The 26741-nt window shown below is 36.3% G+C and overlaps 1 protein-coding gene across 2 annotated transcripts; it reads left to right on the top strand.

Annotated features, from left to right (window-relative positions):
- The first annotated feature begins 55 nt into the window (after nt 1-55).
- On the top strand, nt 56-20514 carry UCHL5 (ubiquitin C-terminal hydrolase L5). Of its 2 annotated transcripts, XM_072867780.1 has the most exons (11): nt 56-418; nt 1994-2057; nt 3812-3917; nt 11998-12123; nt 12210-12271; nt 12349-12479; nt 14098-14161; nt 15270-15372; nt 15826-15939; nt 17927-18025; nt 19909-20514. In XM_072867780.1, exons 1-11 carry the CDS (start codon nt 337-339, stop codon nt 19951-19953), a joined length of 996 nt encoding a protein of 331 aa, XP_072723881.1. In that variant the 5' UTR covers nt 56-336; the 3' UTR covers nt 19954-20514. The 2 variants fall into 2 exon arrangements, with proteins under 2 accessions (XP_072723881.1, XP_072723882.1); XM_072867781.1 differs by lacking the exons at nt 56-418; nt 1994-2057; nt 3812-3917 and adding an exon at nt 7493-7618.
- The last annotated feature ends 6227 nt before the right edge of the window (nt 20515-26741 follow it).

The following is a 26741-nucleotide window of genomic DNA, read 5'->3' on the forward strand; positions in this document are numbered from 1 at the left end:
TAGTGCCCGGATGGAGCCGCGCCGCCGAGCCGGAACCGCTTCCTGCCGCGGCGCAGGGGGCTTCCTCCACTCGCCGCCCCTCTGCCGCCGCAGGAGCGGAGCCACAGGGCGGAGGCGCAGCCCCTCCACGGCCGGGGCAGTGCCACTGCCGGCAGCGGACGGCTGCCCCGGATCCAGTCCCCGCCGCCGCTTCCTGCTCCCGCCCCGCCTCACCATAGAGATGACAGGCGCGGCGTGGGCCGCGGGGCCTGCCGGGAAGGGAGCGGCGTGCGTCGGCCTCGCAGCTTAACCCGCCGGCGGCGGCGGCGAGCCTGAGGGAGCGCGCGGGCCGCCGCCATGTCGGGAGGGAGCAGCGCCGGCGAGTGGTGCCTCATGGAGAGTGACCCGGGCGTCTTCACGGAGCTCATCAAGGGTTTCGGTGAGGGAGAAGCGGGAGCGGGGCCGGGTGCTGGGGTTGTGCCGCTGGGCAGGCGGTGGGGCTCTGAGGCCGCGGCCCCCCCGGTGGCCGCGGCTGTTCCCGCGCGGGTGCAAGACTGGCCCTCCTGCCGTGTCCAGCGGGCGCTGCTCGGTTCCCTGGTGAAGGGCGCGGGGCCCCGATGGGCTGAGCCCGGCCGCGGCGTGGCTGCGGCCCGACCGGGCGGGGAAGGGGATGTGGAGCATAGCGGAGGGGAGGCTCGGGCCGAGGTCCGGCGTGCTCCGCCAGTCCGCGCTGGAGGAGTGAGCGCTGCCGCAGGGGTGCGGGAGTGTCGCGAAACGTGCTCCTGTGGAAGCTGGCCGTGTGGCGGTAAATGGACGCGAGTGGGAATGAACGTGTCTCTTGTGACCTCCGCGCGGCTATCCCGGGCTCGGGCCGTGCTCGCAGCGCCTAGCGCTTCCCGCTCTGCAGCGCCGTGCTTCCCCGGCAGCGTGCGCATGTATTCACCGCAGGCAGCGGCCAGCCTCTCGGCTGAGGGGAGCTGTGAGGGCCCCAGCCGCGGCGCCGGGCTGCCTCGCCGCGGCCCAGGCTTTCAAGGTTTCAGGGCGGTCGGTGCCCAGTCGCAGGGCGGGCTGTACAGCGGAGCCCCTCCTATCACCCAGGGCAGGTTTCTGCCGGAGAGCTTGATCAGCACATGCCGCGTAGGGGAGCATACCAGCGTTTGCGGAGGGCTAGATATGTGTTCGGGTCCTGTGCCAGATGAATCCGTTACAGAGCCTCCAGGAGGGAGGATGTTATGGGAATGGGCTGTGACCAAGTTGAGCTGTGGTGCTTGGCCGTAGGCTGGGTAGCCTGCAAGGGGCTGCTTTGGCTTTTAGAATATTAAATTTTATGTTAAATTGTATTTAATATCTCTGGCAATACTGTGATTATATGGTTATAACAACAGATAAGTTTACACGGGATTGTGGCCAAAGAAGCAAAATGGTTTTATGCTAGGTTACATTGATATATAATGTCTGTCACATATTTTTCTCACAAGTGGAGTCCAGGCATGCTGCTGCTTTTGTGTTTCTATTTAACTAATAGATTAATCTTCCGCATACTAAGTATTTGAACTTTTTGGGCTCTGTCTTATGCAAACGTCTTGCTTGAGTGTATTGTTTACAGTATTTTCAGTCTACTACCATGGCTCTTTCTCTGGAGACAGATGTTTTAAGTTCTGCTTTGGAGTAGCTGATAGTGTCTTTAAAAACAGTATTATTTTCAGCTGAGCAAAGGATATGAGGTGACCAAAGATATGTTAATCTCCTCTGCTTCTTTTTTAAATGCAGCTGTGTTATAAAAACAACATCACCATACACAGGAGAAATTCCTGAAATAATTTATCTTGACCTGTCTTGTTTGGTTGGCTTTGTTTTTTTAATGAAGATGTGTTAAAGCCTGTAAATAGACTTTTCCATAACGTAGACATACAAGTTGTAAATGTTACCGTAGTTCTTTCATGTGTCTGTCTTTACTGGCTGCATCCCTTTTAAATGGGGTAGTTGAAGAAACCTGTATCTTTCCTTGTTTCAGGTTGTAGAGGAGCACAAGTTGAAGAAATATGGAGTTTGGAACCAGAGAACTTTGAAAAGTTGAAGTAAGGAACATTTCTAACTACATGTTTTTTATTCACATTTTTCTGAAGTCGCTGCAAGAATGTGTACTAAACTCAGGTGGTTTTTTGGTGGCTTGTTTTGGTGGTTTTTTTTTTATTTTCTGCAGAAGTTCATTAGGATTTTGATTTAAGTGAGCACTTGGCAATTAAATTACTTTTTGTTAATGCCTTGGTACTTAATCTAGCTTTTCTGATTTCAGAAAGAGATGCTAATAGCAGCTAGAATATGAAATTTCTAATGATTTTGTCATTGGCTTGCATTATATCCTTTGACAAATTCTTTGACAAACTTCTGTTCCTTGCTTTATCTCCTTTCTTCCTCACATAACATGATATTGCATCTGTTGCCTTACATAAATTAAGTTATGGTACTTACATACTTCTGTAACTCGTTTTTCCTGCAGAACCACTTCCATGTGTATGTGAAGGCAAATAGTCTTGTTATAACTGACAGTGACTGGTATTATATGGAACAGTTCTACCCTCATTAGGCAATATGAATTCTTTTACCATTTTGTCTGTGATGTGTTAAGTGTTATTCGTGTTCACATACAAGATTTTAAGAGGAAAATGTTATCTAACCCAGACCATACTGTATTCCTATGCAGATATCCTACGCTTGTATAATTAATCTTTCAGAAGATGTAGCAATTAGTTCAGAAGAGGTAGTTTTAGAATTTTTGTCTGACTGAAGATAGTTGACAAGTAACACCTGAATGGCAGAAATGTTACTTGAGAAGTGGTTTATTGGCTGCCTGTGCTATGTACTTCATACGATACTTCATCAGAACATTACCTGTTTTGTTCACAAAGTAACAGCTTTACTTGCTTGTACTGTCAGATGTATATCTTTCTAGTCTTGAACGATGTCTGGCTTCCTTCCTTCCGACACACACGTACGATATTTTAACTTAAACACTAAGAGTTAAAGAATATAGTAACAGGTAGCATTTTTAAAATTCCTTCAGTGGACCCACTCTTTAAAAAGACATCTCGGACTTCTGGTCAGAGCTTAGGAAAAGTTTCTTATGCAGTACAGTAGCACGTTTACCTTTAGTAGATAAACCTTTTGTGGTGATGACCTTAAATTCAGGTTGATATGATGAATGAGTGTTTGCTTTAATGTAGCTGTAGATTTTGTAATAATTGTTTCCTTTACTAATAAATTTTTGTTTTATGAGAATACTAAATAAAGTGCTACATGGAGTAAAAGCTGTTTACCGTGCAAGACATGCAGTCTGAAAAGCAAGACACAATTTTAGTAGAAGAGAAAACTGGATCTCTCTTCTCAGAGACATAACTCAAAGCATGAAATTTCACGAGCGCTCCTCTTTGAATATTTCATTTATGTGTAAAAGGATTACAAAAACTTTAGTTCCAGCTCTTATTTATGATTGACAAATGTTTTGATACTATTTATCACTAACAAATTCAAATTAGTATTGTGCAACTGTACTAGTTACAGTAACCAGGAGAACTGGTCCTGACTTATGAAAATTACTGACTAAATGCTAATTCAGATTGGGATTGTTTAGCATATACAGAAAGAAGCCTGAAGTATGTTCTGCCTAATTAAAAGACCACATTTGAAAATTTCAGCGCAAGTTCCCTATGTTTAGAAATAAATATTAACAGAATTACTGTACCAGCATACGGTTAAATTATAGTAGAGATTTCTAGCGTTGATATTTTTCATCAGTACAGGTGATTTTTTTCATATCAATTTTATTTTTTAGGCCAGTACATGGGCTGATTTTCCTCTTCAAGTGGCAGCCTGGAGAGGAACCAGCAGGTTCTGTTGTTCAGGATTCCAGACTGGATACAATATTTTTTGCTAAACAGGTACGGCAAGTTCAGTAGTTTTCTTAGATAAGTCATGAAACATAGCTTTTAATACTGAAAAATAAACTATCTTTTTGTTAATGTGTACACAAAAATTAACATTTTACAAGGTGAAATAACTTTAACAAATTCTGTGAGAGTAGGAACTGTGTATTAAAAGATGATTAACAAAGCAAATCAGATTGATCTGTCAAATCAGACAAAAATATCATCAGCTATGGAAGAGTAAAGCTCTTATTTATTTGTCAGCCCTCTCCTATAAAAGTAACTAACTCTTCTGTGCAATAAAGAATTACTTGGTAAATGTTCTGAGCAGAATGAGCAAATTATTTTTTGAAACCACTTTCAACAAATTCTAGGAAGAAATGTTTATTTTGGTCCAGTTTTTATTTCTTGCCTTTCTCAAATGCTCACAGCCAGGGCAGTGTAACTTGAGGATAATACTTTCCTTTAAGAGTTTGCAGACTATTTTGGCATGGAATTTTTAAGTATTTAAATCAGAAAGGTGAGTTTAAATTAGAAATTACAGGAAAAATTGTTTTTGCTAATGTAATCCATTGGGTTTTATTAAATACCGAGTAGCACTGAAATTTTGTGTTAGCTTTGACAGGCTGCTGTGCATATTGTTTGCAAGCAAGAAAAGCAAGAGAAAGTAACCAGAATGAAAGTAGGAGTATTTAATAAATGTTTCTAGCTCTTTTTCAAGACCTGCTTCTCAAACAGTGATAAATGTAACAGTCCAAACAAGAAGTGTAATTCTACATGTGTTAATTACAAAGCATTTATATCAAAGGGCAAATTATTAAGGCTTTCTGTGAAGACTGACACATAGACTGGTTGTTGGTTTTGTTTGGGTTGTTTTGTTTTGTTTTTCCACAAATGCAGAAGTGTTTTGTATGTAAATTTCAGAATATAAAGAAGTCTCCGCACACTTCTAGCTAAAAGTATAGAACTATGGAAAACAATGGAAACATTAGGTGTATCTGTAGCTCTCCTGGCTACTCTGTACATGTGCTTCTGTTGTGGAGATACTCATCTTTAATTTGTTTCTTTTATAATCACCTTACTGTTTCATGCTGTTGGGGATGACTTTATTCCTTGGTCTTTTTTTAATACTGTTGTATTCATTCTTCCCCTGCTGCAGTTCTTGAGTCCTGCCAAGCAGTGTCCACCATTCTTATGATACAATGATCAGCAGTAGTTTGCCAGATGTCTTTATAGGTTTATAGGTCTGATAGACACTGGTTTAGGTTGTGATTTCTACCTAATCAAACATACTGTTAGTGATCAGTAGGTTGTGGCTACAGAATAGCCTTGATGCAAAGAACCTCAGGGAAAATCCTTGATGTAACTCTCAAAGGGTGGTTACATGGCAGGAGGAAATCACTCTGATATGAATCTGCAGAGGGTTTTTTAAGATGAAAGCAGATTTACCCTCATTCAAGGGATTTCATTTTTCTTGTTTCCTGTGAGTAGATGAGGTTCTCCCAGAATTGCTGTTCTTGTGGATGCTGAAAACTTCCAAGGCATTTGTCTGCTTGCTCCACTTCTTCTGCTTATTTTTCCCTCTCCACTTCCCTTTTTGAAGCATGACACTGTGTTTAAAAGCAAATAGCTAAGAGGGGCTTTGTTGAGCTTTAAGTTGGGATTGCAGAATGTACGTCAGAAAATTTGGATAATGTTAGGCTTGCTAACAAAACCAGAAAACTAAAGGCTAACAATGAAAAGTCCTTTATTTTGTAGCTTGCTTTGAAGCATTCATATTTTACTGTTTTCTTAAGCCTGAAACCTCTTTGTGGAGGTGTAGGAACTTTCTAATCTTCCCCCTCCTTCACCTGCTGCCTTTAAGGAGGGGTGTGCTGGACTGACTGTAAGAATTCATTAATTTCAGCATGGAAAACAATTTCTAGAAGTGTTCACTATTTTAAAATAGTAGTACCTAGTTATGCCACTTGATGGCATGGAACATGTTTCAAAAGTAACTTGCAAAGAGTTTAGAATATCTTTTTCATGTTGTAGTATTGTCTGTTAGTCAAGTGCAGTGGCTTAGCAAAATCAAAACACTTCTTGTAGACATATATATGCTTGTGTTTCATGTCAGTTCAGTTTGGCCTGGACTGAGGTATTGTGACTGAACAACTAGTAAAATAGTCACTAAGAAATTAAAATTAAAAGTCAACAGCTAAATGAAAGAAACTGGTTTTGATATTTTGGGAGGATTTGTAATAACAGTTTAGCTGTGGTGACTTTCATACTGGAGGAAGTTAGCCTTAGTTAGAGATCTAACTTGACAAGCTATGTTTTGAGGACTAGATAGTGTTTTCTCAAGCAAATGGCTGATCTGGTTAATTGCTGATGATGAGAACAGGATGTCTTGGTCCTTCCAACCTGTCTCCTTTAAACTTCAGGGTTCTGTTCCTCTCTTGCAATGGCTCAGCTGCTCATAGAACTTCCATGAGCCAGTGCAGCTCATCAGCCAGCAGTTTTCTATAGATTCTCTGTGCATATTTTCTGGGCTGGTCTCCTGCCACATTATGAGATGTATTTGTTCAGTGAGTCTGTACAGGCCGCAGCTGGTAAAAGGTAAGTGAGAGAGAACAGGAGTTTCTTTATGGTAGTGCTGAGGTTGTTGCATTTCTTGAAACCACAGTCTGAATCCTTCTGAGTCACGCAGGAGCACAAAGGAAGACAAGCATTAATATTAAATATTTCTGTTGTAAAATAGCAACTCCTCCCAGCTATCATGCAACTGGGCTCACGTGCCTTTTTTATTTTCTCCATGTATGTTTTAAGTCCAGTTTTATGGTGGCTTTAAGGATGGGGTTTTGTTGTCTTTCAAGAGTCTTTCAGATGTCAAGACTTTTTTTTCTTAATTACAAAAGCGGTGAGTAAAATAACCATATATTCATTTCTAGGCTGGAACCCCAGAACAAATAGATTTGTTTTCTGGGTTAGCAAAATTTTTATGACATTTAAGATTATTGGTCTGTTGATCTGTATCTTCAAAACTGACATGACACTGGAGCCCTAAAAATCTCAAGAAGTCTTTGGCTCTCTTTCCTTTCCCATACATTTTCTTCTTTTAAATGTTACCACCTAAAGAGATCTGGTACTCTGCAGTAAATCTGTTTTACTGCAGAGAAGTTCTCAAGTGTCATTCTGAATCCTGAAGACTAAGTAACTGTTAATATGTAACAACAATTTAGTATGGGAAATAAATGATGCTATTACAGCATGGCTCCATTTCTGTTCAATTTTCATTAAATGTTCCATCTTAAAAATTGTTTCATTTGCCGGGGGGGAGGGGGAGAACTTAGTTAGATGTAAAAGGCTACAGCTCTCAAACTGTGTGTAGCAAAACATCTTTAAAATTGCATTAGGAAACTCAGTTTTGATAAGAAGCTTGTGCATGCTCACATTTTACTCATATCCACTTTCATAGTGATGTTGTAGTTGAATTCCAAATGACAGCTAGATCTTGTTCAAAGTTAAATAACAAGTATGTTGGGGGGGTTGAATTTTAAAGTCTGTCTAATATGCATGCGTATTAAAGGATTTTTTTTTATGGTCACTTTTATGTGCACTCATGTTAAATTTGGCCTCCCTGTTATGCCTAGGTATGATTTGGTCCTCTATTTGAGGCCACAGAACTCTGGATGATCTTACATACCCTTTGAGCTAGGATACCTAGGCACAATGAGGTGAGTTAAGGATACAGTTTCAGCCTTAACTCTGAATTTCCTGATTTCTGTGTTGCTTAAGTGTAGGCCCTTGCTGTTGTTTTTATACACAGTGGCTACATTATTGTACCACTCAATGTATTCAGCTGTCTTCAGCACTGTTTTGAATAGCTATATTCTGTGCTGATCACTGCAGAAGTGGAAGTGTCTCTTGACAAAAAAGAATGCCATTGTTGCAGACTTATGTACTAAAATTTTTTAGTTTAATAACCTCTTCAGGTTTTATTACTGAAGTATTGGTATCATGCCTTTGTTTTGTGCCATGTATTTATTTTATGCTGCATTGTGATGATAGAACATTACAATTGTGATAATAAAACATTAACTTCATTAATTGGCAATATCTATATACCTTCAGAAGGAGGATCTTCTAAATGATACTGTTAATAACAAAACATTGGTCTTTAGTTATCTTTGTGCCGCTAATGGAAGCATATGTGTATTTTTTAACATTTCTAATACTCCAGTTGATTTCAAACTCAAAATTTTTGACATTTTCAGGTTTGGTAACATTAAGATAGACCAGATATCTGTGTTAAAGCTAAACTTGGGATAACAGATAACTTATAAGTAAAATGAACTTGCAACACATCTAATCAAAGTCTGAAAGAGATTTTCAGTAATTGAATATAACTATAGGAAGATTATATCTTTATTCCAAAGGAATAAAAATAAATAAATAAAATTAGATAGTGTTTTTAAACAAGAATAAGTTTCAGAACTTTGTCCTAATGCTGAATTTTTCAAGTTGAGTTTTGTACAGCCAACTGTTTTGTAACATGGGGATGCTTAGTTAAGTGAACCCCAGAGATTTGCTGGTTATACGACCAGTTACAGCACAGGGCTGTCCACAGCTTTTGAAAAACAAAATATGTAATCCATCAGATAGAGGATGTGAGTCAAGAACTTAAAGTGCTTCAGCCTTAAGTAGATCCAGAAACTCAGGTTGGATCCTTAGGGAAAGGTGCATGCTTATGAAGTTACATGTCTTAATTGAAGAGTATGTCAGAGTAGCCTATTCAAGTGGCTCCGTTGTTTGTTTTAAGCTAAGCTTCACTTGGTGATATGTCAATCTTCTCAGTTTTCTTGAGATAATCTCAGTAATGTGCATATATATCTGTGTATATATTATTATTTTCTTTCAAATATTATTAAATACACCTTGTAGCTTTGCTAGCAAAATCTTTCAAAGGTGTCTGCTTTACATTGGAGTCCTGAATACTGATCAATCAAATATCTCACCAGGACTTCCCAGACAGAAATACACAGGCAAATGTTGGGATTTCTGGACAAATACAGAAAATCCTCTTAAGTTTCCTCAAGTCAAAATAAAAATCTTTCTGGGACAACCTGCATATCTATCTTTCATGCTGTCTAAATGCAGAAAATTTTTTCTGCCAATGCTGAGACACCTTAAGTAAGAGACACATTGGCAATTAGGTTAGATGGGTATCCTGACCAGTTTCTCTCTCAAAGGACTTACTAGCTTATGTGTATGGCAGTGCTGGACTGGCTGTGTGCATTGACAGGATGCTGTGCCTGTGTGACAAATAAACCTTGCACTCTTCTACATTTGGTACTACAATCACCACCTCTTTGTTCTGTGCTTTTCACCCTGCCCATGAACTATCATTAGCTAGGTACCTCCTTCTTCCATCTTGGTAGTTCTCTCATGTCATCTGGACCCAGGAACACACTGTCTTTTTATGCATATCACCTGCACTTGTTTCTGTTCCTCTGCTACAGGACTATTCTTGCTGCCTTTTGCTTACCTCCTGCCTCTCACTTTCTGAAGAGTATTTGTAGTTCTATAATGTATTTCCATTTCAACAGCTGGGGGCCACTGGTCTAAGATCTGCATCTGTTGTATATTGTTTTCTAGCAGTAAGACAAGATTGTTTAGCTTGGTCCTTATATACTTTAACAGACTCCTCTCATACTGTAGTTGGAATACAAAAATATATTTATGCTGAAAGGCAAATATTTGATGAGACCACAAATTCCCTGCTGAGTTTAATTTTTCCTCCTATTTTTGCTGTTGTTTAAAGCTTCTGTATCCAGCTGGTCCAACACAGTTTCTGTGTTGATCTTGCCTCTAGGCACAAAATCTGTCTTAATTTCCCTTCCCTTTTTTTAAGCCATTATTGGGTTAGTGGCCTGCCAGAGCAAGTGATTGTTCCATCTTGATTTTTCAGTAAAAATAGTTACCACTTAGTGCTGTCTCTCCCTATAATGTCCTGTATTAGTTATCATTTAACGAGTGCAGTTTGCTGTAGTGACCCTCCCTTCATTGTAATAGCATTGTTCTAATAGTTCTTCACCACAGGTGTCTCTACCTTCTTTCTCCTTTCTCTATCAGCTTAATTGCAATGTTTGTAACCACTGCTTCAGGTTAGCCCACTGTAATCTGCTTAGGATCTTCCTGCTTTCATCCTAGTACTACTTTTACAACTGTCTGTAATTTCATTCTCTAGTCATATCTCAGAGAATCTTTAGTTCTTGGTTCCTTTTACTATGTGATAGTAATCTCTTGAATTAGGTCATTCTAGTAGTCTGTGGTTTTTAATTTTTCTGCTATTGTTCATTATTTCACTGCCCTTGATGGATTTCCCTTCTATGTCCTTTATTGTGTAATTGTGTTAACTCTAAACTGCAGGTTGTGTACCTGCAGTTTGTTTAATTTGAGTTTCGGTGGCTGTAATCTGTTCTGTGTGTGTAGTTGACTCCCTTGATTACCATTCAAGTCAACTGGATTGTATTTTTCTTAAATTAAGAAGTGCTTTATTATTTCTTTATCATTTGCACATACAGACATAATCTGAACTGGGAACACCCTGAAATATAGAACATAGATTTTTTTTCTTTTTTTTTAAACTGGGTTTAAGAAAGAAACTTTTTACAATGAGGGTGGTGAGGCACTGGAACACATTGCCCAGAGAGGTAGTGGAGGCCCCATCCCTGGAAACATTCAAGGTCAGGTTGGATGGGGCTCTGAGCAACCTGATCTAGTTGAAGATGTCCCTGCTCTTGCAGGAGGGGTTGGACTAGATGACCTGTAAAGGTCCCTTCCAATCCAAAGCATTCTATGATTCTATGAAAATGAATATATGGTGTGGCTTATAATATTAACATAGTAGGTTTTCCTTTGTTAGGTACTAGCTTTGATTGTAAAACAGGTTGGTGGTTTTTTCTCCTTTTTTTTTTTCCCTCCCCCCTTCTCCTTTCTTGTTGGAAGTGGTTTCACATTCACAGCCCTGAACTAATTTTCATTTTTTAATACAAAATCAACATCCTCTTTCCCAGTCCCAAAGTTTAAGAAGAATTTTCAATTGCAAAATAGTCTCATAGACTGAGGATACATTATTTTTCCTTGCGTATAGCTCACTGAGAAAAAACTGCTAATATTAAGTCTTTCTTGTGTTACGGCCTTACACTGTTTGATTACTGTGCTTTTAATTAAATCTCAGGTTATATTTAATAATCCTTGTCTCTCTCTTTAAATACTGTAGTTTGGGTATTACTAAGCAACATTAAAGACATGGCTGTAATATAAAGGGAGTTGTTTATATTTTCTAAAAATGGAATATGTGATGCTTAAGTGTAAGGAGCAGTGTCACACAAACTAGTAACTTAAATGTTAGGTTGAAAAGGATAGGTATATTGTAAATTAAGAAAAAAAGTGAAAAAATCTAAAATTTCATATGGCTTATTGTTCAGCAAACAATCTTTTAAAAAATCTTTACATCTTGGAACACCTCTAAATTTTATTAGTTTATCCCTAGGATATGTTAAATTCTTTGTCCAACACAACCTCTTTATAAAAATTTTGGGTTCCGTAATGTGTTTTATTGCCCCAAATTAATTTTTTTTTGAGCTCTGACTCCTGGTAGGAATTCTGATTATTTGAAGGACATTCTCTTTGGGAGAGTTGACTTTTTTTTAAGACCATAGAAATAGTAATGTAATTTGGGCAGCTTGCTTTGCATAGTATTATATTTGGTTTTCCACTGAGATCAGAGGGTTCCTGTATTTCTTCTATGTCCTTTATTAATCACTTTAGGGAGGTGGTGAGGCAGTAGAATGACAGAGTTTCTAAGTAGAGGTGTGAAATATCAGTTTTATCAATGAATTGTATATGACAGCCATCCAGTGTTCATTTTATTAGTCTCCTATAGCAAAGGTTTTTCTGTGGCTACTCAGACTAGATTTGCTGCCTGTTTTAGAATGAAGCTCTAATGTGAATCAGCATAGAAAGTGCCTGTTTGTAATGAATAATGTTGCCCAGCTTAAATTAAATTTTTATCGTCAGTACTGAACAAATTCTCAACACTTTTTTCTAGGTAATTAATAATGCTTGTGCTACTCAAGCCATAGTAAGTGTGCTATTAAATTGTGCTCATCAAGATATCCACCTAGGAGAGACTTTGTCAGAATTTAAAGAATTTTCACAAAGTTTTGATGCTGCGGTAAGTGCCTACTATTTTCTCTATTTTAAGTATTATTGTAAGCCAACGTAGATATGACACTATTTAATTTTGTTACTTACTTTCAGATGAAAGGTTTGGCACTAAGCAACTCGGAAGTGATTCGGCAAGTTCACAACAGTTTTGCCAGGTAACACATGTTTTAAATCTAGGTAAAATGTGAGCAAATTCTTTTTCATCTCAGATTTTTTTAAATTTTCTTTGCAGACAACAGATGTTTGAATTTGATGCAAAGTCCTCAGCAAAAGAAGAAGATGCATTTCACTTTGTAAGTTATGTTCCTGTTAATGGACGGCTATATGAACTAGATGGCTTAAGGGAAGGACCAATTGATTTAGGTAATATTTTATATTTTTTCTGAACATCCTTCATTTTAACAATAGCTTATTGCAACAAATTGGTTGTATGTTATAGAATTAAACCAAGTTATTTATTAAAATAAAGTGTATCTTTAAAGGTTTCTTAATGTGCTATTCAGGCTTATACTTCTTTGCAGTTATTTTTATTCTTTTTGTTGGTCTGAAAATGCAGTTTTCTTCCTGCATGTTTCTGATTATCTCTCCTTTCAGTCAGTAATCAAATGAACAGGCCATGCAATCCAGCAGGCTTCTAATACCTTAATAGTTTTGTTGCAAGAGAGAAGTTTACATAACCCACTTCTTGTGGATGTTTGCTCTCCTTACCTGAGGAAGTATGTTGTTGTTCTGAGCTGTCTCTAACAAAACCTGGTAAAACTGTAATCTTTTTGGCTTTCCTTACCAATAGTGTGCAATTCCTTTTGCTAATGTTTTTCCCCACGTCTTCCTTGTTGTGATATTGTCACCCAAGACAATTCCCAAGTCATCTTTTCAAAACTTTTTTTTTCCAGGTTGATTATAAACTATCCATTTATTTTATCATTTGTTTCTTGTGTGGGAGCATATATACAGCTGACTCCATACACTTTTTATACATTATGTGGCTGGTGTTTACACACTGCGCTCTTTCTTCTTCAATAGCAAATATTTTCCCAATGGTTTAAAAAAGAATAGCTACTTCTAGCGTAGTTTTAGTCTCTGTAAGAGTTGTTCCTCTTTTGTGTCTTGTAATCTTTCTTAACTTGTGGTATGTGTGCCATCTTGTGTCTTGAAAAGCTCTACAATGCTTATCATGTATTTGCACTTTCTTTTGAGTCTGATATAATCTCAATATGTTCCACACTCCATTTCCAGAGTGTTTTCCCAATTTTTTTGACAGTTGTATTTATTTTTAGGCTGACTAATGTCTTGCTGCTAAATCTCATCTTTAGTCTGGCTAGGGAGACTATACAGTCTACAGACCTACCAGTAACATAATTTTTATGGTCACAAGATCATGAGTCTCTTCATTTGCTTTAAGGTCTTGAAATTGTTAAAGAGGCATTATCAACTTTATGAAATCACCTTTAGTTGTCTTAAAATTCGTTTTAATCGTTTATCTTAAAATCAAGTTATCTATCATATCCTTTTTATATTTTTTTTCTGTGTCTGACTTTTGAATGTTGTATTGCATCTACATAGTATTAACTCTTTATTTTACTTAAATGGAACAGCTGTAACTATCCATACTTTTTTCTTTTGCTGTCTACTTTTATGTTGTCATACCAACTAATTTCTTTTGTGTCATAAAAATCTTACATAACATACTTCCCCCCTACTCCCGTTTTTTCTTGTTGTCAACAAAATAAATGTTAGGTGCTTATGCCCTTAAAATTTAGTTTTTCCCCATTGCTTTGGCCAGTACCTTATCTAAATATTGTTATTAAAAATGTGTCTTCCATCTCCTAAAATATCACCTGAGTAATTTGAGACTGCAGTTGCCAAGGAAAAACTTGTTACATACTCTGAAGTTGCTGCGTAAGCCTGAATTACAGAGGTCTTGAATTTGCAATAAGTTTTGCTAAGTAGATTAATTTTTTTTTTGTGTGTTTTTTTCTAGGTGGATGCAATCAAGATGACTGGATAAGTGCTGTACGGCCTGTCATAGAGAAACGTATACAAAAGTAAATGGTCATGATGCTTTTAAAATATAGTGCCTTATATATGTTTAAAAATTACTTATTCTTAATTTCCTTCAATTAAAGGCTTTCAGCTGAATTTCTAAGGAATGATGCTTATGCATCATTTTTATGTGCATATCAGTGTGTGACTTCAGAACCTATTGCCCAACATGAGCCAAATGTGATGATAGATAAGTCTCAAATACGCTGTGTTCCTGTATGATTAATCGAAGTAGGTATCTGTGTAGTGAAGAGAGATCCTACTAGTACTCTGAAAAAGGAAGAGCAAGATGATTAACTCTGTTAGACAGCTGTGGGTCTTTGCGAGTGAAAAATGAGTGCTATTACCATGGATAAAAATTGGGTGTGTGCTTATAATTAAAAATCCTAAATAATAATATATATCCATACAGCTGGTATTTACAGAGAACAAGTTTTCCTTAGGTATGTGGCTTCTTTTAGAAATTTCAGCTAGAAAAACATACTATAGTATGTTTTCCTACTTCTTAGCTCTGACCGCAAACTGCAGCCCCAAACATGTTAGAATAAAGTTGATTTTATGCCATTTTTAGAAAAAAATTTTCAAAGTCTTACTTGAAGACTTTTATGATAAGCAATACATTACTACCAAATCGCATTTGGAGAATTTGAACTCTGAAAGGCCTGCTAGTCTAATTGTTGAATGTACTTTTCACATTGTATGAAGAAGTCTCCAATGTTTCCTAACAAGTAACAGTAATGAGAAAGTAAAAATTATTGTATGCAGCAGTCTCATGCAAGTTTTGTTGTCGACTATATCAGATTTTGTTTTCTTTTTTGGACAGTTTCAATATTTAATTTTTGTGACCACAGACAGGAATAGTAAAATCTTGGGAGAGGAGGTTATTAGGAGTTACATATTGGATAGTGCTCAGCTGAGGTCTGATTTTATTTTGTGGCCAGACTGGATCTGTAGCACAGCTTAATTTAATAGATCCATGTAGATTTTTTCCACAAAATGCGTTCCCTTATAATGAAATCATGGAGGAGGTTTTTGAGTTGTCCTGTTAATGATTAATTTTGAAAGTGGTTTGGTTTTTTTTGTTTTTGTGTGTGTGTGTTCCTCATTTAGATACAGTGAAGGTGAGATAAGGTTTAATTTGATGGCTATCGTATCTGACAGAAAGATGATATATGAGCAGAGGATTGCAGAATTACAGCAGCAACTTGCAGAGGTAGGCCATGGTATTTAAGTTACTGAAGTAATTCTCTGATAATAGTTCTGTGTCTTTGCTTTATTCTTTCCTTGCTCCAAATGGAGTATCACTAAAAAAAGCAGGGAAGGATTACTACATACCTGTCCAGTGCAGTGCTGTGTGGATGCACTGATGCATCTCTGGTTACTTCTGAGTGAGCTAATTTGAGCACTCAGTACAGTATGACTGTGTCATTGTGGCTCTCTGTCTTGACTAATTTGCTGTGGTAGTAGAACTATTCTTTTCCTAGTACCTGAGCTAATCTACTTATAACAAACTGTGGAAATTCCTTGAATGTGCCTATAACTGTAAGCAAAACTGAATCTCTGTGATAGAAATACTCTTAAGACAAGACTTATTTTAATTAAAAAAAAAAAAAAATTAAAAATGCAGTAACGTCATCCACTTAACTTTTTTTCTGTTTTGTGGAAGGAGGAGCCTATGGATACAGATCAAAGTAGTAATATGTTAAGTTCTATACAATCAGAAGTTGCGAAATACCAGATGTTAATTGAAGAAGAGAACCAAAAATTAAAAAGATACAAGGTATGTAGCCTTTGCTTTTCTGATGAAACTATCTGGAAAGTTGTAAGAAAAAGCCAGCTTTTATATCTGTGGGAGGCTGTTGCAATTAATCTGAAGGAACTGGATGGGTACTAGAAAGACAATGTTATGTAAATTCATGTTGCATTCCTGAATTTACGGGTTAGTTACTAGTTTGCTTCCTTTTAGCATAAGGCTTACAAGTCAGTTTGTAATGGTCTCTATAGCTCCGTTTGTTTTGCTACTTCTTTGTACCTTTCTCACTTTAAAATACTTTTTAAGCACGGTGAGTTCTAGAACTCCTACAAAGAAATTGCTCTATGTGCCCCAGAAGGCTGATGAGCCTTTTCTTGCTGGAGTTGTTAATTACAGTACTATATGTAACAGTGGCCTCTTACTAAGTATAATTTTTTGTTTGTTTTTACTAGAAGGACTTTGTGTTAGTCATAACTCTCTTTTTTTCTACAGAGTGTTCATATAAGCTCTTCCAGCTCTCATTGTATAGTAATGAAGAATGTTGATTCATCAGTTGATAAAGGAAGGCTAGTCAGGAGATTCTGTGAACTTCGTGTATAGATTAATTCTGTGTTTGCACATACATTGTCCTAATCTGACATACAGATACTTGCATAGCTTTTAGTAAAGAAGCTCTCCTAGGGTACTTGAATTATTCTTTTGTTATAGTTTACCTGTTGTCTTTTCCTCTGTTGGGAAGCAGTGAAGGCACAATTAGCTTGTTCTGCATTTTCCTAAATAAGTACTTTACGTGTGTGCGCTGAAAGCATATCATTCTTTGAAATGACATGTGGTATTAATGAAAATGAGATATGGGAAAGTTTCTCTGAGATCATAACTTGCAACTTTTAAAATAATTGCCTAATACTTTTAAAGGAATGTTTTGAGGGGGAAAAAGAGCTGAGTAACCAAATTTTTCTTTTTTTAATCCCTTAACCTGTTTTTGGGGGGGTATAGAAAAGTGGCTAGATTAAAAATAAGTTTTAAAATAGAAGTTGTATATATCAAAGGATAAAGAAATTAAATAAATGTTTTCACTAGATTTTGTGTTTCATCACTAAAAATGAAAGAAATGTTTTCACTAGTTTCTATAAGGTACAGACCAAGACTTCAATAATTCTAATGATACTTTCAAATATATTTCTACAGTACATGTGTTCAGTTGTAAAGTGTTATTGTTATTTGTCTCTAAAGCAGTGTCGCCACATTCTGTTCCACAGCATCAGGATGCAATTCAAGAAACTATTAAAAAACCCAAAAGAAAACAAAAAGAAACCCACCCAAAAAAACCCTCAAAGCATGTGCTTTACCAAGCATTGAGAGAAAGCATAGAAATGAAATTGAGGGGCAAAAAACCTTAAAGTTCCTAAGTGTATGTGGAAATATTGTGGAAACTGCTTAAAAGGCCACATTTTTTTTATGTTAGGGTATCAACTTGAGGGTCTGTGGAGGTCGTTCCTCTCAGTTGAAAAACCAATCAATCTCCTACCTTTATGAAGGATTGAACCATTGTAGAAATTGCAAAGTGTGTAGTATAACAAAAATAGTTACACTTTTGCATTACAGAAATGTTTGTCTTCAGCCTAGGCTGAGGCCACAACTACGTAAGGGACTGTAAAAATACAGAGGTCAAACTGCAATTTAAGTTGAGAGGGAAAAAAAAAAGCTAATAGTTTAGACAACAGTACTTGTCAGTGTTACAGCAGTGGCTAAACCATATAATCTACTTAATTGTTGAGGGGTTTTTGGCTAGTATGTAGACTGTAAGGATAATCTGTGCCTTAAGGAGTAAATTGATCTGGCATATACTTTCTCACCAGGTGCTCAGAATATTATGGCTTTGACTTTATTTTTAGCTGGCTGAAATTTAAAAAAGAATTCCAGCTTCTGGGGGGGTGGACGACAATGACAGGGATGGGAAAAATCCCCGTTTAGCCATATAATAATTCAGTTAACGCTTTTAATTTATTTTTAGATTGAAAATATTAGAAGAAAACATAACTACCTGCCTTTCATCATGGAACTATTAAAGACTCTAGCAGAGCACCAACAGTTAATACCATTAGTAGAAAAAGTAAGTATTTCCTAGCTGACTTTCAAGAAACAGTATATTACCATAATTCTTCATACCTTCTACTTAAAAACGCAGTCAAATATCTTGAAGCATAAATGGCATGGGTTTCTTTATTTAAACTGCTACATTCAGTTACATTGCTAGTTTACCTGATGGTCCCTTGCAATTCTCAAGAGGCACAATTCCAGTGGAGACTGGAGATTGTGGGACCAACCAACTTTGCACTATTATGCAAAGGCAAACTGTATCTCTCCTTTGATAACCTAAACACATTTTTCTAATGATGATACAGGAAGAGGCAATTCAATATCAGCTAAACGATCACATTACAGGGCCTAAGATGCCACAATACAACAGACATGTGATTTGGGCTTTTCTACACGAGAAATCAAAAGTCCTATTAAAATTGTGATGTGTAGCTCCAGTTAGTATGTGGTAGAGTTCCCCATACTGTCTTGATACCCCTTTTTGAACTGAGGAGTATTTAAACCTATGCGTACACAGACCTGTATGTAGAAGATTGATCCCTTTTGCCAACCTGGACTCTTCAATACTCAGTTTTGTTGATTTACCTAGCTGTGAACGCTAGATGGCAACCTTTGCACAGAGGTTCTGGTAATTTAGGTGGCTTGCAATTTGTTCTGTTTTCTCTGTTCTTATACTGATTTACTGGCTCATTGTTTTCCCCTTTTTATTGACATTGATTTACTATTAAGGTTTGTATTAATAAAAGTTTATTAAAGTGTGTCTGTCACTTTGGCAAGGTTTTTGAACTGTATGGCTAGTCAAGTACTTGAATTGTAATAAGATCAGTGCTGGCTTGCGTGTCTACTCATGTGCCATAGACAGTATCCCTAGTTTTGAACTCACACTGAAAAAGGATCTCTATATTATTATAATGAAAAAAGAGCTAAATACTATTTAATGAGTACATTCTTTAGCTGAATTTACTTAGGAGAGTATGTTTGCAGGCCAGTAGCTTATAAGATAGTAACTTTTGGATTCCATTTTTTAATCTTTTCCTTCTTTGGGTAACTTGTGGAGTTTTAATCTAGTTTCATGTTAATAGGAGTTATTTATAACACCATCAAGCCTCTCTTACAAGTAAATTTCCAGTGGACCTGAGCGACTGGTGATAACAGATCTTAATTCTAAATTACTGAATTAAATCCAGTTCTGTTCAGTAATAAGTGGTAACAAGCTGCAGTCTGATTCAGAATGAACAAATGTTTTGACAGAAAGATGGCTAGTATTGCATCTGAATTGTGCCCTCTTCTTGCCTAATCTTTTTTTCACTAAATTCATAAGGAAGAAAATACTAGTTCCCTGTCAATTTGAACTATCTATCAATTGATACAAGTTATATGAGAATCTGTTCGCAAATATCTTGGTAGGAACTCTTGGGGGTTTTTTTCCACTCTGCTCTTTTGAAAGATCTGAAAAACTGAGATCTTGGTTGCTTCAGAGTTTAGTTTGTGATAATCAGTATATCTGAATGCAGTGTTTTCTTGTGACATAAAATGTTTTCATTAGGAAGTTATTTCTATGTTAATGAATATGGAGGTATGAAAAATGAAGGTTAAATTACATTTTAAAAATAGTGGTTTTTTTCACCTCTCCTTTTCCCCTATGGAAGTTACCTAATTAATAGTTTCTTTCGTATTATATATTTGAACCTATATGTGTTCTTGAAAGGCTCTATATATGAACCTAGTAAAATAGTAGTAGGATACTTCTGAAGGGTCTAAATTTACATTTAAAATGTCTCTTTCTACAGCATATTTTGTTGAATGTTCAAAAATGTGATGAGTAGTCATTCAAAGCTCCAAAACGAAGATCTTTATCTTAACAGAACTTAACATCATCTCCCTTTTGTTTTCTAGGCAAAAGAAAAACAGAATGCCAAGAAAGTTCAGGAGGCCAAGTAAAGATGACTTTGCAAAATACATACAATTATGTGCTTCTGAAACTATTTTCATTACAACAAATAAAACTTTTCATAAACTTTAAATTTTGTCCAGCGCACGTTTGACAATTGTAACAGTTTGTCTTGTACTGTATGCACGGGTCTAATTTTCTTTCTCCCCCTGCATCTTGTGCATGTAGTACTGCTAAGTAACGTTTAGGTTCTCTTGGTCAAATTCAGTATTTAACAGTCTGATTTCTGAAAGCTTGGGAAGTGGACCTAAAACTGTGCAAGGAAAATGTACCCATTTCGTCCCATGTGAATATATGGTAATGATACAAATGCCAGAGTTGAAGTATAAGCATGAGCTTTCTTTGCTCATCCCTACTAACAATTATAATATTATCCAATTGTTCAGTGACATACCCTGTGTCTTTGTTTTTACAAAGTATGTGTCTGATTTTTTTTTACAAAATTGAAAAGTATGAATTTAGCTGTAGAAACATTTGCAAAGACCAATGTATAATCTCAAAAGATCTGCATTGCTTTAGTAGAAAAGATAATAAATATTCCCATTTTTATTTTGGCAAACTTTCTTCTGTGGTATTTATTATTGGATAAGATGATCAGGATATGTATTGGAGGTCATCAGCCTTGTGACTTTGAGTATATGTGTTCTAAATTTGGATTAGAAAGAAGGCACGCTATTGTTTTGGGGAGTTAATATTCTTGGATATAAGGTAGTACTGTTCTGGAGAATGTTAAATTTAAGTCTTTAAAACAATACTTTTTAATTGACCTTGGGAGGTAAGTTAATATAAGAAAAAACATGTATGGAAGATTCTTGTTGATAATAACATTGTAATGGAAGATGCTTGAACTGTCTTCCATGGACCAAAGGGGATGTCTGGGGAATGGAGCTCACATGGCGTCCTACCTTCTTAGTGCTGCTTGTCTGTCAACTATGACTAGGCAAATTGTTTTGGTAAGGATAGTAACAGGCCATTGTAACAATACATAATATTTGAATTACTACAACACTGTTAGTGTATAGTGTATATAAATTCATTTAGAAAACTTCCAGTTTCTTCCTAAAAGACTCAGACAAGAAATAGAAAGAAAAACAAGCAAAAGAACTTAGATTGTTTGGAAGACATTTTAAACCAGTAAAAGGTGTTTGTTTTGCTTGCCTTGCCTATAGGTGTACTTCATTGAACTGTGAGGTCCTTTGGTCTTGTAGGCTTGTACGATGAGAATATACTATATTTAGAGAATTTTTTGAAACCCCGCTATGAAACAAATTCTGTTTTCTGTTGGTACTTCATATATATTGCATATATAGACATAATAAAATTTTGGCCAAAGAAGTAAAACATACACTGTGCTCTCCTACTGCTGAAAGGTTCCACTTCAGTCATTGCTGTGGCTGGAAGGGTGAGATCTCTTTCAGAAAAGAACATGAGATCCATGACTGTTTTGTACAAAATTGATCAGGTTGTTGAGAACATAAACTGTGTGTGAGAGTTCCCTACTTTAGTAGTTCATTGCAGCAGTATTGTTTAGGGGAAGGGAAAGACTCTGTGTAAGAGGCATTTCTGATCTTACGATTATACTCTGAACTGCAGTTCAACCTGTTGAAAAGATTTGTCTATCTTTTTAAGTAGTAGCCTGATAATTCCTGCTGCACCCTGACATTCTTGGAGAATTCTGATACTTTCTACAATAAAATTTTGCTGTTCCATAATAGATCTCAACTTAAATTCTACTGAAGTTGTTCCATTCTCCTTTTATTTGCATGCTTGGGCATGTACAACAGGAAAAGGAATTTTGCTAAAGCAGCAAACTACTTTTGCAATTGTCAACAAATTTTAATAGTCTTTTTTTTAGAAATTAGAATAACACTACAAGCAAACTTTCTGGATTTGTGGAATAAAAAAAGAGGATGGATGTAAAGATCAAATTTTAACAAAATTTGTTAGTCCAGTGTGTGAGTGAAAAATTTTTTTTTTTTTAAAAAGGGTATTTAATGCAGAAATAGAACAACTCAAAACTAGTGTACTTTGTTATATTATAGAATCTTTTTTTTCTGATCAAAACCCGTATGCTAATTTTTGATCATTTTCACCAAGTTTGTGAAACCGTTTTTCATAATATGTATGTTGGTTTCAAAGGCAATTATTTGTATGTTGCCTACTTTTGGGATAGTGTCACGTGAACGTAAAGCTGTCTGTGAAGTCGATGAATTACCAAATTAAAGGTGCCAGAAAAATAAAAATAGAGATTTGGGCCTTAATCTGTCTTACAGTTTTAAGACACTGTATTTTGCTGTATATAGAATGGTGAAAGGTTTGTGTTCTGATTTATTTCAAGGGCTACTGCTTTCTGCTGGTATAAACATACGGTGTGGTGTAGCTGTCAGAACTGGAATTTGGGTATAATGAGAATAAATGATAAGTTCAGTTTCTGTGAAGAATTCTGCCATACAGCTGCTGTTTCCTGTTGCCCAAGAGAGGTCAGTGTGTCTCCCATTTGCTAAGTTTGTTAACATAAAATCCCAATGTGAAACTTAAGTGTGATCTCACAGTGTTGTTCCCTGGCTGTCAGGCTTAACACAGTACATAAAAACTTAAGAATCCTGCTGTAGCCTGATTTCTTCCTTCACAGGGTAAGGTTTTATATTTTGTACATTAATTATTTTAAAATACAAATTTGGTATACAGATACAAATTTAAAATACAAGTTTGCATGTTCAACAGTGCTTTGATTTACAAGTGAATAGCTGCCCAAAGACACATGAAAATGCAGTAGTCTGTTTTTTGGCTAAGAGGGTGAGAAGAAAGAAGTAAGGCATACCACTAGACTCATTAAGGGTTTGCTTCACAGAAAAATATCTTTTTTTCCCCAGTGTATTACTCCAAATAAAATTTTTTTTGGTCACAGGAAAGTCAGACAGAATGAACTAGAGCAAAGTATTAGAGGAAATATTGGATCCACATGGTTGCGGTACTGGTGGCAATGTCTCTTGCTCTGTGAAAGGAGACAGGGAGATTTTGAAAAATAAAAATTGGCAGTCATATACAAGGCCAGTGTTGTTGTATCTTTAGAATAGGTGTTTGTACTTGTTTATATCTGTTGATGAAAATGACCTGTTACTGGCAGTTCTTCCATTTGAATTGCAACATCTAAAACTTCTGCAGAAAATTCTTTACTGGCTGTTTCATTTAGTAGTGCAGATGAGCTTACATGGGTTTTCTTTAAAGTTCAGGACATCGCTTTTAATAAATAGGTATTGCAGGGAAAATGGTCACGCTATCTGTACATATGCATATAAGCTTTTAAATGTCAGATAGAATAGCAGATTTATTTATTCTCATGATGCTGTAGAGGTAGAAAATGGAGAATATGAACTCTATGGATACTTTTGTACAGCTTATCTGAATGTAATCAATAAAAACAGGGTCAGTCCAGAAAGTGAATGCTTAATGATTTTAATCTCTTAGAGATGAAAGGGAAATATGACTTAAGCCAACTGTTATGATAAATAAATTTTTATTTATCCATTAAAAGGTAGAGGAAAATTATTCCCCCTGAAACACACAAATACAAAGAGAGAACTGTAAAAAAAAAAAAAAAAAAAATCACTTGGAGATGGAAAATGTATTATTGTATTCACTTATTTGTACAAAATTCTTTTGAATGTCTTCTGGAGTGTTTTCTGAAATTGATTTTAACTTGGAAAATTTCAACAAATCTTTAATGATGTTTGAAATTTGTCTGTTTCACTGACATCCTTATTTTTAAGCGACATTTTAAGATAATGTTCATAAATCCTCTCTATGCTTCCTCAAAACTGTTCCTGTAGGAAGCTATCCTTCTTTCCCTCCCACAACTTATGCTGCATGTGTGTTACCGTACTACTTTGCAGGGTAATATTGAAGGTCATTGATTATTTAACAATGGATTTATCCTTGAGTTTCCAGGATTAAAGTGCTAGAAGTCCTTATCTTTGCAAGACTTTTGGTCCTAGTGACTTAGTTAAATCTGCAGTCTTGGTATACTCTTAAGAGGGAATGAGCAACAGATAAAATAAGAAGTTTTTAATTTATTTTATTTGGAATCATGGTGTATATTCCAAAGATCTGACCTTTTGGCAGTGAGGTGATGAAAGCTACATGAATGGACACTAAAAGTAGAAAAATACTAAGGAAAGGGTGACTAGATAGTGTGTATTTATTTCAACCAAATGGGACTAAGCTAAGTAATTTTCTATCCCTAAGATTTGTAAAAGTATTTTTCTCTTAATATCTTCTGTTGGAATAATATCTATCTCTTCATTCCATTACTCAATGAAAATAGTGCTTGCTTAATCAGCCTGAAAAGCTTGAAGGCAAGGAGATCTCTGGAAGAATTAGAGTTGATGCTGAAGCATAGTGTCAGACTGTTTTTGAATCTTGTATATGAAGTCCCTTCAAAATTAGTGGTTGTAAGTAGGATGGCTAAGCTGCATCAAACTGACAATGCAGTTACTCCTAGGGTAAAGTAAATGTGCCCAACAAAGAATGCCTGTTGGAGCCTTGTTCAACTTCTTAATTTGTTTTCAACCTCAAAAGCGTGGTAGGAAAGTTCAGTGAAGAAGTGTCAAGTTTATAGCCTGTGTTCACTAAATACCTTTGTGAAAGAATGCTGGTGTTCCCGCAAAAGCGTTTTAACATGATTTGCTACTCTAAGAGGCTGTATCCAATGTAAATCCTTACAGAGTGCTCAGAAAAGTTTGAATAATTATAGCAACAAAAGTTTTATTAATACTAGAGGTATGTTAGAGGTACTAGTTTTTGTAGAGGAGCAAAAAGGTTATTTATGTTAAAAAAAGTCAAAATTAGATTGTTAAGGATGTATGGGCTTGATCACTTTGTGCCTTGCTAGTGAAAGTTCTTTCTCTTAAAGTTTATGTATTTCTGAAATGGGAACTATGTGGGATTATAAAATACAGATTTTTCTCTGAGGTCCCTAAGCATTCTTGTAAAATAAAATATAAATAAAAATGCACCCTTAGGGAAACAGCTATGGAGGAAATAGTTATATTTATAAATTGTAGTTCTCTTTTTTTTTGTGAACACCTGATAGGGATATTTAAATCAGTCATCTGTATGCAGTGGGGTTTTTTTTCATTTAATGTATTTTTATCCCTTAAGATAAATCTCTTATTTTTTTCCCTTAAGAAATCTCTTATTTAGCAAAAGTTGTGATAATGCAGAGTTGTTCCCACAGAGTTACAATTACAAGGTTAAGTGAAATGGAGGTAGGTTTCTCTGTTATGTGTAATAGCCGCAAATGTTGCAAAAGACAGTTTAGCCATGGAGCCTTTTTGTCTGATCTGGATATTCTCGCTTCCCTCTATTAATAAGATCTAATAGAATTTCTTATATTCAAGGCACTTTGCAAGTCTAGTTAAATGTTTTGCCATGATAAGCAAGTATTTTCCATATTTTGTACAGTTTGTTTATGCTTTAGTTACATCAGTTGGAGATTGTTAATATTTGACTTCTTTTTTTAACTATACACATTGCTAATTGCTAGGGTTACATCTGTGACAATAACTAAGCAATCATCTGCAACTTTATCAGGATCTGATATTTACAGTTCAGTGAATGAAAAATAGAGCGTGCTTTTAAGCAAATATTTTTATTAATTTCTGCTAAAGTTATTGATGGCAGTCTGGTACCAAGATAATTGCTGTATCCCAATTTAATCAAGAAAACATGAAATAACTGTAACATTTCTCATAAAAAATAATTTCTGACTTGAACATCCAGTAGCACCTCTTATTTTAAACACTTTCCACAAATGTGTGCACAAGTGTGTATGTGAATTACCATTCTTCACAGCAAATGCTGAAAAATGTTTTTTATAGTAACAAGTCAAATTTCCTTGTCCTTAATGGACAATATTGCACTACGTAAGACCAAACAGTTTGTGGTTCAATGTTCCCTGTCAAGTCTATTAAGATATTATTAAGTTATTGTGCTTTTACAGTTGATGGGAGAGCAAAGAGTTAAGTCTTGAGGAAATAAAACGTGTATAATTCTGCTGATAGTATTTAAAGTAACCTTCTGAACAGTCTGGACGCATTTGACTTGACTCATTGTGGTTACTGTGTGGTGTGCTTCAAAAAATAAAACAGCATCGTGGCTTACATATTTTGTTTCTCAATAGAAAAATTGTTTTCCAAGAGTGGAAGATAATATTATGAGCTTTTTCTTGTACCACGTCTTTCTCATTACACTTTTTATTTTTCCGGTAATGCTTTGGTTGTTTCTCAAGCACTTGGAAATCTACAGAGCATTTCAGGAAGTTTTGCGCTCAATAGTTACTTTGAAGTCTAAATGTGGTAGCGCTAAGAGGTGATCTAAATGTGACTACAGATTCCTAGACTACTGTTGAAAATGTGGTTTGGTTTTAAGGGGAAAAAGAAGAGATTTAAACATGAAGCTTCTCCAGCCGCTTTATTTTTTCCCCTGTTCCATCTTTTAAATGTCACCCTAACCTCCAGCTCCGTATCCTCACTCACATAATATGAGAGCAGGGATTTGCTGTCTAAAGTGATGAAGCATCATCGGGTATGTGTTTTTAGGAACTGTGTATGTCTGTGAATTATATTTATTTTATCAGATTTTATCACAAAGGTGTAACTAGTGAAACAGACTGTGACTTTAATCCAGACTCTGACTTTAAACAGACTGTGATGGAGGCAAAAGAGAAATGTAGGTTCTTATGATCGCTCTGGGGATGACGAAAGCATTTATGTTCATA

This window comes from Ciconia boyciana, chromosome 7 (assembly GCF_034638445.1).
Source record: "Ciconia boyciana chromosome 7, ASM3463844v1, whole genome shotgun sequence".
NCBI lineage: Eukaryota > Metazoa > Chordata > Aves > Ciconiiformes > Ciconiidae > Ciconia > Ciconia boyciana.

Bases quoted from the DNA above. Each gene is read 5' to 3' on its own strand.
- UCHL5 (XM_072867780.1), top strand. From the start codon at position 337: ATGTCGGGAGGGAGCAGCGCCGGCGAGTGGTGCCTCATGGAGAGTGAC. The intron at 419-1,993 runs GTGAGGGAGAAG...TCCTTGTTTCAG, and splicing joins GGAGCTCATCAAGGGTTTCG to GTTGTAGAGGAGCACAAGTT. The intron at 18,026-19,908 runs GTAAGTATTTCC...TTTGTTTTCTAG, and splicing joins TAATACCATTAGTAGAAAAA to GCAAAAGAAAAACAGAATGC.